The sequence below is a fragment of the Canis lupus genome, chromosome 24, assembly GCF_011100685.1.
Source record: "Canis lupus familiaris isolate Mischka breed German Shepherd chromosome 24, alternate assembly UU_Cfam_GSD_1.0, whole genome shotgun sequence".
NCBI classification, from domain to species: Eukaryota; Metazoa; Chordata; class Mammalia; order Carnivora; family Canidae; genus Canis; species Canis lupus.
In genome coordinates, this window is record NC_049245.1 from 5793146 (window position 1) to 5807841 (window position 14696).

A 14696-nucleotide genomic window follows, 5' to 3' on the forward strand; every position below is an offset into this window, starting at 1 on the left:
TTATGGAACCTTGTAAATAAAAATTAAATGACAATGACTGTAGACAACTTAGCTGAAAATCCTTTCGACTCTAGGAACTGGTTCTCCAAGTGCTAACAATAAGATTAACTCTGAGTTATACAGAAGCTCAATGCTTCTGATGCTTACCACAAAAAAAACATCAATTCCTCTTTTCTGGATTCCTTGGTTTCAAAGCTTGCATCATACAAAGCATAGCGACAATCTTTTTCAGGAAGCATTCCCACAAAATGCTTGAAAGGATCAGTTATGGTTACACCAACATCTCCAACCAAGATCTCTTTCCCTTCTTCTACAATGATGCACTTTTTGTCTGCACTGAGACAAAAAATGACGGCCTTCTTTCTTTTCTTGATTTCTTCTGGTGTGGAGCACTTCCGAACTTTCATGTCATAAAAAATGCGACATACTTCATCTGCAACTTGCACTCCTGAGGCCTATAAGGAGGAAAAAAAGTCAGAAGGAGGGTTATTGCTTTTATCATACCAAATATAAAAACACTAACTTTTTTTATAGATTGACATACACTTCAATTTTTAAGGTATACTCATTAACAGAAAAACAAAATCTAAGCTGCAATTGCTAGTTTCAGTCACTAAACTTTTAAAAGACTACATATATAAAGTATTCATCACTATTGTGCAGGAGTACGGGATGACTGAGCTAATAAAGCAGACCCTCCACCCTAAAGCCTAGAAAAAGGTGCTTCTTCCTAAGGTGCTAGATTCTTCCCTCTTAAAGAGATTGCTCAGAACCCTGGCTGGGAGTAGTCACCTCCCCAGTTTGGATATTACTAATACCCAAAAATCAATGCATAGCACATGGATAGAGTGGCTGTGTTGGGAAAATTCCATCCCACCAGCGTATCTTTCTCTAATGAATTAAAAGGCCTTTGTTCTATGCATATTTCAAAATTATGTGATTAATATTTAGTAACATATTAATCATATGCCTTTAAAATTTCACTTATAAAATCTCCAAGTTTTAAATTAAGATCACCAGATCTTAATTGTTTTAACCACAAAAAAGACACGATAATTATGTGACATGACGGAGGCATTACGGTAATTATCATACTGCAGTACAGAAATGCAACAACGCAATCAACACCTTGTACATCTTCAGCTTACACAACGTTAGTCTATGGTATCTCAATTTTAAAAAGGATAAGAAAATGCTTACTGCCATAAAAAGAAGAGTTTAATTTATGATCGTACTGATCAGAAAAACTACCCTTTTACCACGTTACACTCGTTATTCTAAAATGTGACCCTGACAGCAAAAGGTCTCAATTGAGTTTTTAATCTTTATCTTCTTTAAGGAGTGTTCTTTTTGCATTAACTTTACTTAAGCCATAATTTTCGATGTTTCATCAACTCTGGTGGTTTGCATGTTAGCTTTTCTAAAGCAAGAACTATAAATGAAAGGACGGGGCACCTGGATGGCTTAGTCAGTTAAGTATCTAACTCTTGGTTTCAACTCAGGGTTATGAGATCAAATTCTGTGTCATGCTCCGCACTCAGTGAGGAGCCTGCTAGAGATTCTCTCTCCTCCTCCCACTGCCCCTCTCCACTGCTCTTTCTCTCTAAAATAATTATCTTTAAAAAAAAAAAAAAGAGAGGACAGCCCACATATGAGAAAATATTTGCAAATCATATTACCAGTAAGAACTCGTATCCAGAATTAAGACTCCAAATAACTCAAATATAAAAAAGATGACCCAAATTAAAAATGCATAAAGATCAGAATAGACATTTCCTCCAAAAAGATATAAAAATGGTCAGTAAGCACTTGGAAAAAGTGGTCAACATCATTAGCCATTAGGGAACTACGTATCAAAACCACAAGGATCAAGGATCAAAACCACTATTTTACACCCACTAGGATGACTATAATGGCCGAGAGAGCAGTAACAAATGTTGGTGAGGCTGTTGAGACACTGGACCCTTCCACGTTGCAGACAGAACTGTGAAACAGTGCAGCTGCTTCAGGAAACAGTTTGGCAGCTTCTCAAAAAGCTAAACGTGGAGTTCATACCTATCAATACCACTCCTAGGTATACACACAAGAGAAATGAAAACATATGTCCATATAAAAGCTTGTACTCAAATGCTCAGAGCAGCATGGTTCCTAATAGCTAAAAAGTGGAAGAAAGAATATTTATCAACTGAATGGATAAACAGAATGTGGTACTATCCACATTTGGAATATTATTCAGCCATTAAAAAGTAGTATTATATGTTATAACATGGATAAACCTTGAAAAACATTATGCTAAGTGAAAAAAAGCAAGATACAAAAGGCCACATATTGCATGATTCCATTTCTATGAAATGTTCAAAATAGGCAAATCCATGGGCAGGAAGTAGATCAATGGTTTCTAGGAGCTTAAGGGGAAAAAGAGTGGGACTGACCGCTAATCGGCATGGGGTTTCTTTGTGGTGTGATGAATGCTCTGGGATTTGACAGTGGTGATGGATGTACAACTCTGGAAATACTGAAAACCACTGAATCATACTTTATGATATGTGAATAATATAGCTTACTAAAGCCGTTACTTAAAAACACACGTAAGAATTCTGGGGGTTGGGGCACCTGAGTGACTCAGTGGCTGAGCATCTGCCTTTGGCTCAAATTGTGATCCTGGGGTCCTGGAATGGAGTCCCACACTGGGCTCCCCTTAAAGGAGGCTGCCTCTCTCTCTGCCTCTGTCTCTCATGAATAAAATCTTTAAAAAAAGAAAAAAAAGAATTCTGGGGGTTAAAATGCACTGAGATCCTAGCATTTCCTTAATATTCAGGTAATTGGGCCATTTAATCATTTCATTTATTAAAAGAACTATAATACACTTCATTTCTATCTAATCTAATCCACATTTAATCATAATCTACTTCAATCCTATCTAATCTAATCCATACTTTGTTCATAGACATTCATGAGGTAGTAAATGTATAAAATCAAATCCCATATTGGGCTCCCTATATGGAGCCTGCTTCTCCCTCTGCCTGTGTCTCTGCCCCTCTCTCTGTGTCTCTCATGAATAAAATCTTTAAAAAAAAAAAAAAAGAATATACAAATATTCCTCAATTTTCAAAAGTTCAAGTTATATCAATTTGCTTTTACGAAAGACTTGCATTAGTACCTGTTTTCACAGACCAATAGAAATCTAACGATATTCCTGTTTACAAAAAAAATACAAAAAGCCAATATAGCATTCAGCATTTGTATGGAGGCAGTGCAGTGTGGACCCCAAGCAGTGAGAGTGGTGGCGCCACCAACCTCCCTCCCCAGATCTACAACTCAGCATCTCCACATCAAGCCACCACAGCTTTAAACTCTTGTCTATGAGCATCTGTGATATATCTCAATTTATTTTGTTCAGCAGTAACCAAGATGTGTCCTAAGGTATCAAAAGAGCCCAAGAAAGGTTATGTTTGGGTCTGGAAATGCTCAGAATTTTTTCCATAGAAATTAATGGTAATCGCTATACCATTCTAGCTTATGAAAGGTTTCACAGGCTTGCTCTACTTTTGGATAGTGGTAGAAACCTTTTTCCTCTAAAATAAGAAAAGGGAGGGTAACGGAGGAGATCTCAGAGTGGCTCAGCGGTTTAGCACCTGCCTTTGGCCCAGGGCGTGGTCCTGGAGTCCAGGGATCAAGTCCCACATCGGGCTCCCTGCATGGAGCCTGCTTCTCCCTCTGCCGGTGTCTCTGCCTCTCTCTCTCTCTCTCTCTCTCTCTCTCTCTGGGTCTCTCATGAACAAATAAATAAAATCTTAAAAAAAAAAAGAGAGAGAGGGTAACAGAAAAGGAAGATAGATACACTGCTAAAAACTAGAAAACCTCCATTTTCTCTGTGAAATATAAACCAGAAGTAGAGCAGGGGTTTGAGGGAATATTAGGTAAAGATTCAGAACAGCTGTTACGGGGAGTTCCAAAGGGAATCACCTGAGGACAAGCAAAGGGGCTTTAAGGACCTCTGAAGGTTCAGCTGATGGCAGAAAGGCTGGCGGGAGAACAATCTGGCAGTACATGGGTGTTGATGGCAGTTAGATGGAAAGGAAGGACTCTGCATTCTCCCTAGGAGACTTTATCCATGCTTAAAATTTCAATCATCTAATCCAAATGACTTGCATATTGTTCAGATCTGCTTTTCTGAACTGCTTTATATTCAATTTCCTATCTAACATCTCCAACTGGATGTGTCAAAAGAGATCTGACGCTTAGCCTGTCCAAAGTCCCCTTTAGCCAGTCTTCCTTTCTCAGTACATACCATCATTCTGGTTACACAGATTCCAAACCTATGAGATACCCTCAACAGTGCCTTCTCCCTCAGCTCACCTGGCTCTCTGGCTTTTCAAATATTTTTCCAAGACATTCAGCTCTCTCCATCTCTGTTACCTCTCCCCCAGCCCAAGCTACCACTTTCTGTTATCTGAAATGTTAAAATAAAGCCCAAGTGGCTGCAAGGGAGACAGATCAAGGTATGTGTACACCACACTGGTTCCTCTTTGTGGCCACATAGGAAGACTACATTCCCCAGCCTTCCTTGTAAATTCAGCTGGGGCCCCAGAGTTCTACTCAGCAAGAGGTGAGCACAGTGAGACAAACAACTTCCAGTCCTGGCTCTTCAAAAATGATCTTCAAGCTCTGTCTTCGAGGACCTTGGTGGACATACTTTAAGATAGAAGAGGGCTGCTGACTCTCCTCAACTCTGCATGATAGAGAGAAGTCTTTTCTGTGTTGAGCCACTAAGATTTTAGGTTTAATGCACTACACCACAGTTGTTCAAATACAAGAGACTGCCCATGCCCACTGCTGATCCCCTCCACCCTCCAATTCAGCTTCTACATTGCAGCCAGAGATCCGAAACAAAATTCAATCCCATGCTTAAAATATTTCAATGGCTTTCCACTGATCTAAGGGAATAAATAGTAATTATTCTTTAACATACTTGAGTCCTACCCACCTCTCCAGCCTTATTTTATATCACACAAGCTCTGTAATCTCGTTACCCTGGCCTTCTCTTAGTGGTTTACACTGGTCTTGCTCTCTCCCACCTTCTCTCATACTATACGCCCTGCCTGGACAGCACTTCCCTACCCTTTACCTAATTCACTATTCAGATCTCATCTTAATTCTTACTTTGCAAAAATTCTGTCTGGGTCAAAACCACTATAACCTGCTCCCAGGACACCATGAATCTCTACATCATAGCATTTACCACAGTTTCAACGTTCTGTTTATTTTTAAATTAAGTTTATTTTAATTCCAGTATAATTAAGATACAATGTTATATTAGCTTCAGGTATACAATTAGTGATTTAACAATTCTACACATCACTAAGCACTCATCATGATAAGTGTACTCTTTAATCCTCATCACCTACTGCATCCATTACCTTACTCACCTCCCCTCTAGGACTGACTTATTTCACTTAGCATTATACTCTCTAGCTCTATCCATGTTGTTGCAAATGGCAATATTTCATTTCTTTATATGGCTGGATAATATCCCATTGTATGTGTGTGTATACACACATACATATACACACTTCTTTATCCATTCATCTATAGAAAGACATTTAGGCTGCTTCCATAATCTGGCTATTATAAATAATGCCACAATAAACACAGGGGGCATGTATTCCTTTGAATTAGTACTTTTGTATTTTTTGGATAAATACCCTCAGTGTTCTCTCTTTAAGATTATTTAATTAATGACTGTCTCCCCAAATAGGCTGTAAGTTACTTAGGACAGACCATGTCTGCTTTTTTCACTACTGCATTCCTCTGAGGAAATCAAAGATTTCCCAAGACCCCAAGGAAGTTTATTTGACTAATGGAGAAGATAAAAATAGCATATATAAAGCTTCAATATTTGGTAAAAACTTTTATTATTCCTTGATAAACTCTACTGGGAATTTAAAGAAGGCAGAGATTAAATGAGGGGTCAGAGGGGATGCAGGCAGTCAGGGAGTCAGGGAGGATTTCACATGTAAGCTGACTTAAAGCTCTCCAAAATAGGAGGACTGAAGGGAGGATGAAGATAATTTCTGAAAAAGCAAGCCTGGTACATACACTATGAGAAGAGGGTAAGGGAGGAAGAAATGGAGATGTGGACTGACTTTGGGTGGAAGAGGCAAGAATGGAAGGTTGAGTTTGGAGACCCTTGATATTTTTAAAAAGAAAAGTAAGATGACTGAATTAACCTAAAAGACTAATTCAATAGGCAAGGCAAGACATGATCAAGGCCTTCATCAAGGTAGTGGGAACAGTAAAGAGGAGGAGGGCTAGATGCCAATACTCTAAAGGTACAAATAACTGTACTTAACAACAACTGGCTGGAAGAGGGAAGGTGAAAAGGAAGGAGTCAGAATAAAGTGTATAGTTCAGTGCTTAGGATTTCATCAAATGCTTACTTTCTCACCTTTTTCCATAGGGCGGCTTTAGAAGCTTTGATATTAAAGAAATATGGTCCTCTACCACTAGTAGTGTTATGAAATTAAATTCTGTTAGTATTATGATACATAATACTATTCATGAAAATAATGAAAAACTCATCAGGTAATGTGTATACTTCTAATACTATTGTATACTATTAAATTGTAATAAATCTATATGCTTAAGTTTGTTACACCTTGATTTACCTAGTATACCCTTGAAAGAGCACGGATATGGATGATTAAACAACTAGCCCTAGGTTCTTAATTTTTATAAAGTAAAACTAAAACCATGAGGACAGAGAAAGCAAGGAATTCAGGTCTTATGGCTGGCCCAACACTGTCCCAGGACCCCTCCCTTCCTAACCTCTAATCTAACCCAGCACAGCTCCTCTCAACAAGCTGGGAGCTCTTTTACCCTTGATGCATTGGGAAGTTGGGGTAAAGATTTGCAGGAGGATTTTATGCAATAATCCTTAAGTAACTACAGTTTATTAATTAACATCTTAGAGGCCAAAAGACCACTTGAAATGAAAGCACCAGAATTATGAGAGCACTAGCTGTATCCAAGCTTTTGCACTGTTACCCTGGGTGTGTCACTGAACATCTCTGAAGTACACTAGTTCCCTCAACAAATTTATTTAGGGGGGTGCACTAGAGGAGTTATTGAACTTTAAAGTACACAGGAATCTCCTGGGGATCTTGTTAAAATGCAGATTTTATAGATTCTGATTCCAAATATCTGGGCTGGAATCTGAAGTTCTACATTTCCAGTAACAAGCTCCAGGTGAAGATCACTAAACTGTGGGTTCTAAAATTTCAAGAAAAAAATAAAATAAAATTTCAAAAACTATAATTAAATCTTAGCTCATCTTTTTTTTACTTCTTTGCCCACAGGTCTAAATTTTATAATGAAGCAGTAGTGATAAGATCACCTTATAAAAATGGGCCCAAAAGTAAATAAATAAAAAATAATAAAATAATAAAAATGGGCCCAAAGTCAAAGCATTTTTTTGTGCCATGGACCCCTGGTGAAGCCTATGGGTCCTTTCTCAAAAGGATGTTTCAAGTAAAATACCTATCATTATAAAAGAAGCCAATTATATTGAAAACAGTTCATCTAGGATGATGGTTAAGCACTCCTGTGAAAGTATTAATTTCAGTGGATTTGTTACCACTAAGACACATTACAGCAAACCTTAAAAACAAATGTAAAACTGATCTACAGAATCATGTTTTATTTTTTTTTTTAAGATTTTACTTATTTATTCATGAGAGACACAGAGAGAAACAGAGAGGCAGAGACACAGGCAGAGGGAGAAGCGGGCGCCATGCACAGAGCCTGATGTAGGACTCGATCCCAGGTCTCCAGGATCACACCCTGGGCTGAAGCAGGTGCTAAACTGCTGAGCCACCCAGGAGGCTGCCCTCATCTGTTTTCTACAATGTACTTTTCCTAATAGAAAAGGACCTCTCCCATAAATCTCATTTTTCAGTATTTCTAAAATGTTAGATTACTAAAATACTAACTGCTTAGCTGTCAAGAAATTGAAAGTCTATTTTAAAAAAGAAAATCAAATTCAGTTTTGATTTTAAATTTATTTGAAGTTACTATGTTCAAGTGCAAAGTTTTAACAATAAAGACCGTTAAAGGATATTCAAAACATAGCACCAAAAATTGCTGCACAGCTGGGAAGGAAAATCTGGAGAAAATAGATCACCACAAGAGCACGGTGATTAGCCTTAAAAAGATAGGAATCTACGACTTCAGTTTCTGTGTGATCTGTACCAGTGGCCACTGGAAAATAACAGTTTGCTCTTAGAACTCCACCCTCGTGTCAAAACAGTTGCTATTAAGTAATTACTTCACTCTAGTTTATCTCACTGACTACCAGTTTTTAATGTGCTCATGAAATATAACAGATCTCAAACGGGAGTCTCTTCTCGGAGTCTCTACTCACAGAGCTTTTGTAAAACACTGATGCAGGGATTAAATGAATGCATCTGAGGCACCGCCTTAATGCTCAAGATTCACTCAGTGTGCACTTCTTAAATAAAGTTACTACCCCCAAACAGAAGGTGAAGTAAATGCTACAGAGAACATGCAACACTAGGTATTTTAGTAACTGCAAATGACAGAACACACTTAAAACAACAATTTTCTCAACAATTCTAGCACAAAGGCCATAATTTTTTAAAGGAGCATCAAGTTTTCCAGTTTAATTTTTGTAAACAATTAATCAGCCCCAAAACTAATGATTTACAGCAGTCCATCCTAAACCAGGATACCATAAACGGTCTATTTCTATACTACTAACTGAAGTAGGATATTTGACTTTGCCAACTACACAATCCTCACTGAAGAAAACAGGAATGAAAGTTCATTTCCTACTTCAAGAAAGTATTAATTCTTTTAAAATTATTTTTCTGAGCTAAGAAGAGTCTGGAATATTTGAAAGTAGGATAATGCATAGCAGACAAATACAACCTAAAATTTATAAACACCTGGCAGAAATCAGGCATTAGTTCCTTCCTCAACCTACCTACCCCTTAAACACCCAAGATAAGCATAATCAAAAGAGTTGGAGAGTTTAACAATGGCTTCATGATTCTCCTTTATTTATACCATGCCTTGTACAACAGCCAAAATAAAAATGACAGACTACAAAATATTTGGGCTTTTGGCTACTACTACTGATGCTTCTGAGCAATAATACTGAGACAACAACTGAAAAGAGTGACAAGTGCTTCTGGCACATTTCTACATAAAAATGTTAAGAGCCTCACAGGTCCTGCTGTGAGGGCTCAATACATACATCCATCTCTCTATGGAAACTCTAATGAAGCACAAAAAGAGGATTAAAAAAAGAAGGAAAAAAAAAAACATTAGCCCATAAAGACAAAAGAACAGAAGAAATATGGAAGTTCAAAATAGGAAGAATGAGTGATATTAGTCGGAGACGCACTTAGGTCCCTAAATCCCTCCTTGAATTCCACCCGGCCATCAATCTGTGGACTTCTGGAGTTTATTCTCTGGAGAAGGTAAACAACAGAACTTTCTAGCTTAGTTATTATATTGAAAACAGGAAAAATCGGTGACCATATGTAAATGAATGCTAAGATACTCCACCACCGGTCCCTTGAAGTCGGACTGATCTATGAAATCCTCAGTCCCACTGTTTCAGAGAGCCATGCTGCCCAAAAAAACTTTCTGTGATAATGCAAATGTTCTGTATCTGCACTTTCCAATATGGTAGCCACTACCACACATGGCTGTTGAGCACATGAAATGAGGCTAACGCAACTGAGGAACTAAATTTTTATTACTTTAAATAATTTAACTTAAAATGCTATATAAAATTAACTTTTAATAGTATGTTTTAGGTAAATTTATAAGACATATTACATAGTTTTCTGTCTTAGAAAAACAGTATATTATTTAGCTTTTGGATTCGTGCCATCAGGAACCTTAGTTATTCTATACGGTGACAGGGCAAAGATCTCAATTCTCGTTAACTAATAATTATGGTCAAATATTTCTGGGGGAAAGGAAGCAATCTTGAAGGGAAATACAGATAAGACTTTTTGTTTGTTGGAATATCCTGAGTGTTGATTTGGAAGAATCAAAACAACCAAAATGAAGAACAGTCATAGAGCTTTGGACAAGAAGGCCTGACTTAAGCAAACATTTTAATTCACACAGATCACATAACAAAAAGTTTTTACCTTTTTTTTTTTTTTTTTTAAGATTTTATTTTTGAGTGAGAGAGAGAGAGTTAGTAGGGGAAGGGAGAGAAGCAGACTCCACACTGAGTGTGGAGCCTGAGCCGGGCTTGATCCCATGACCCTGAGATCATGACCTGAGCCAAAATCAAGAGTCAGACACTCAACTGACTGAGCCACAGAGGCACCAGAAGAATTTTATAATTAATGGGGAATGCATGTTTTAAATAAACTAATAAAATCAGGTATGTAATTTTTTTTCAATTTGCTGTGTTTCTCTTTCTTATACACAGAATTTGGAACATTTAATCTTAGAAGACTTTTTAGAGGAAAAAGCATAGTGAATCTATCTTACTCAAATCTTATAATATGAACAAGTTAGTTAACTTCTCTAAACCTCAGTCTCGTCATCTGTAAAATCTGAGTTTTGATCATCCTAACTTAAGAAGACTGATAACATAAATAGATCACCTAAATATAGTGCCTGTCGATGGTACCATTCAGTGATTGAAGACTCATATTATTATGAACCAGAAAACCTGGTCAAAGCTTCTTAAACTCCTTCTAGTTACCAATGTGGCTGATTGTTAATGAAGCCTTTGGGTATGGAACTTCTATTTGAAACAGTACTTTCTATCCTGATATCCAGAACTACAAATTAAAAAACCATACTGACATTTGATGTATATCTCTTCTTTCATCCCATAACCATTGAATGGTTGCACAGCAAAGACATGCAAGAGCAAATTGCTTAACAGTCTTCTCTAACACAGTCAAGATTCAGTTACACTATCACTTAACATTCTAGGCACAACTATCACTTATACCCATAAGTCAAAATCTACAATGATGACAACTGGGGTCTACAGGGCAAGCTAATAGGCTTGTTCTAAAGTTTGTCCCTACCCTGTACACTTCAGTGTACAGCAAATCCTCAATCCCTTGACAAGTTCAAAATGTCTGGAGCTGCTGAATACAGTTACAGATTCTGCCTTGCTTAAGAGTGCAAGATAGAGCTACATTCAAGTTCATGTTCCACTAGCCAAGGGATGTGTCTATAGGGCTTCAACTATCCGAGGAGTGCCATCTGCTTGTCTCCTGAGGCAACATCACGAAAGGAAACATTGCTTTGTAATTTGCACAAAGTTAACATAAACTATCAGGGATCTAGAAAATGTTCCACATTAACTCTCTGCCTTAATACATTCATTCCCGAAAACAATTTCCAATTATAAAAGTCCTTCATTCACCTCCTAGCAAAGCACAGTGTCCTTGAGATAGCCCATGCAGACCAAATAGCATTCTATTAGCTCTATGTTAATTTTAGAGTTCCACTAAAACAATTTTATAGTTACATCTTAGTGGGAAAAGTAACCTAAACTCTGTGAAACACCACCCATACCCCCACAAGAAAGAAAAAAACAAAAAACAAAAAACCTTACAGAAAGTCATCTCAACAGTGCAAGTGGATTAGACAATAATGCCCAGCTGCTAAAAATAATCCATTTCATTCAGATTGCAAGCAATCTTTTGGCAATCCTGATCAGATTTGTTAACAGATATACCCACTCCTCTCTCACCACCGCCAACTGGGAAGCAGAAGTCAGAAAGTTTGGAGGGCAGGAAAAGTGGCAACAAGTTTTATAAGCCTGATAGAGAAAATAATATTCCTCACTTCTCCCCACAAAAAAAACCAGACAGAAAAATGGGAAGGGGGCAAGCTAGGGATAGTAAGCACACTGGCAAACAGTCCTACACTTTTACTGTTTTCTTTCAAGGTTCAAATTTTCTTCAGGACAAAATTCATGCCGGGTCAAGCCCTCTATGGACTATTTCTGCAGCCTCTTTTCCCACTTTTTCTCAACACGTTCCCCTTAATCCCAGCCACGTATAACTCTATGATTCTCTGGATACACCATGTTCTTTTCAGATGTTTTACTGTCCTCTTCAGCTAGTCAAATCCTTCAGGGTCTCAGCTCAGGCATCTCCTCCTCTGGGAAGCTATCTCTTAGTTGGTCCCTCAATTACCATCTCTAATCTAAGTTATAGGATTCTTCTATGTATTAACACAGAATGCAATTATTTCTATCATAGTACTATCTACTACTGTGATTAACTATTGTTTGTGTGATTCTCACTTAGACTGTGCTCCTTAAGTGCAAGAACTCAGTACCTTTTTCTTCAACCTCAGAACGATCATCTACTTTATCAAGTTTTGAAAAATGATTATCCCATAAAATATTTATGAAATGCACTATTGCCTTTGATATATTTTTTCTCATTCTTTTTATAGTTCAATTCTCCAATTTATAGCAAGGAAAATCATTCATTTCAAAACTTCAGTATTTTCAGGAAAAAATAAAGCAAAAAAATCTTCTAAGTAATTTTTATTGATTTCTGCTGGAATATTTTGGCCCTGATGAGATTAGCTATTATTATTGTCTTTTTCTTAAAGATGTAGAACTTTAGTCCTCTAAAATACTGTTTACATAAATGTATAATGTTCCTACTTTTTCAGACTCCTCATAACGGATTGACAAGAAAAAACTTGTAAAGATGGAAAAATTTTACAGAATTTGATTTCATAAGTAACAATTCATTACCTAATCATATCAGGGAAACATGAATGTTTTCTTTTTTTTAAAGATTTTATTTATTTATTCATAGAGACAGAGAGAGAGAGAGAGAGAGAGAGAGAGAGGCAGAGACACAGGCAGAGGGAGAAGCAGGCTCCATACAGGGAGCCTGACGTGGGACTCGATCCAGGGTCTCCATGATCATGCCCTGGGCTGCAGGTGGCGCTAAACCGCTGCGCCACCGGGGCTGCCCAACATGAATGTTTTCATAATGATAACAACACAGAGCTGTTTGAGCTATAAATTGACATATATTAGTTTCAAGTATACAGCATGATTCAATACTTGGTATACTGTGAAATGATCACCACAAAAAGTCTAGGTAACATCCATCACCAGTTACTTTTCTTATAAAGAACTTTAGAGATTTACTCTCTTAGCAGTTTTTTTTTTAAAGATTTTATTTATTTATTCATAGACACACACACACACACACACACACACACAGAGAGAGAGAAGGGCAGAGACACAGGCAGAGGGAGAAGCAGGCTCCATGCAGGGAGCCCAACGTGGGACTCGATCCTGGGTCTCCAGGATCACACCTCGGGCTGCAGGCAGCACTAAACTGCTGCGCCATGGGGGCTGCCCTCTTAGCAGTTTTCATATAATACAGCATTATTAACTATAGCTGCCAGGCTATACATTACATCCCCATGCTTATTTATTTTGTAACTGGAAGTTTTTATCTTTTGACCACATTCAACCATTTTTGACCATCTCTGGCAATCACCAATCTGTCCTCTGTACTAGTCCATGAGGATCTTCATGAGGTAGTCTGTCAGGTCCCAGGCAGCCAGGTCCAGGCACAGGATGGTGTGAGGCAGGGCATACCCTTCATAGGTGGCCACAGTGTGGGTGACACCATCCCCAGAGACCATGACAATACGAGTGGTGCAGCCAGAAGCATACAGGGACAGCACAGCCTATTCTCTGTATCTATGAGTTAAGGGCAGGGGGGGATTTTGTTTTAGATTCCACATATAAGTGAGATTATCCAGTATTTGTCTTTCTGTCTTATTTCACATAGCATAATGCCTTCAAGGTCCCCTCATATTGTTGCAAATGACAAAATCTTTTTTACAGCCCACATGCACATGCCACATTTTCTTATCCATCATCCATCCACGGACATTTGGGTTGTTTCCATGCCTTGGCTACTGCAAGTAATGCTGCAATGAACATGGGGTACATTCATCTTTTTGAGTTTTTGTCTCCTTTGGATAAACTCAAAAGTGGAGTTACTGGATCATACGGTAGGTCCATTTTCAATTTTTTGAGGAACCTCCATATTGTTTTCAATAATAGCTGCGCCAATTTACATTCCCACCAATAGTGCACAAGGGTTCCCTTTCCTCCACATCTTCACCAACACTTGCTAGTTCTTGTCTTTTTGATAATAGCCATTCAATGCATATTTAGTCAATTCATTTACAACAATGAAGCCAAGAATATACGTTGGGGGAAAGGACAGTCTCCTCAAAAAATGGTGTTTTAAAACTGGACAGCCACATACAAAAGAATTAAACTAGACCACTGTCTTACACCATTCACAGAAATTAACTCAAAATGAATTAAAGACTTCAATGTAACACCTGAAATCATAACTAAAAGAAAAAACAGGAGGTAAGCTCCTTAATGTAGGTCTTGGTAATGATTTTTTAGTTTAATAGCAAATGGAAAGGCAACAAAAGCAAAAATAAATAAGGGGGCCTACATCAAACTAAAATGCTTCTGCACAACAAAGAAAACCAGCAACAAAATAAAAAGGCAAACTACCAAATGGAAGAAAATATTGGCAAATCATATATCTGATAAGCGGTCAATATTCAAAACATATGAAGAATTTAGATAACTCAATAGCAAAAAAGCAAACAAT

General features: G+C 37.7%; 1 protein-coding gene across 1 annotated transcript in view; it reads right to left on the reverse strand.

Moving 5' to 3' along the window:
• The window catches only part of DSTN (destrin, actin depolymerizing factor), a 36806-nt gene that overhangs the window by 6963 nt on the left and 15147 nt on the right, over positions 1-14696 (reverse strand). The window contains exon 2 of the mRNA XM_038571540.1: positions 148-455. Coding sequence (XP_038427468.1) covers positions 148-455 — 308 coding nt within the window. The remainder of the gene's footprint in view (positions 1-147; positions 456-14696) is intronic.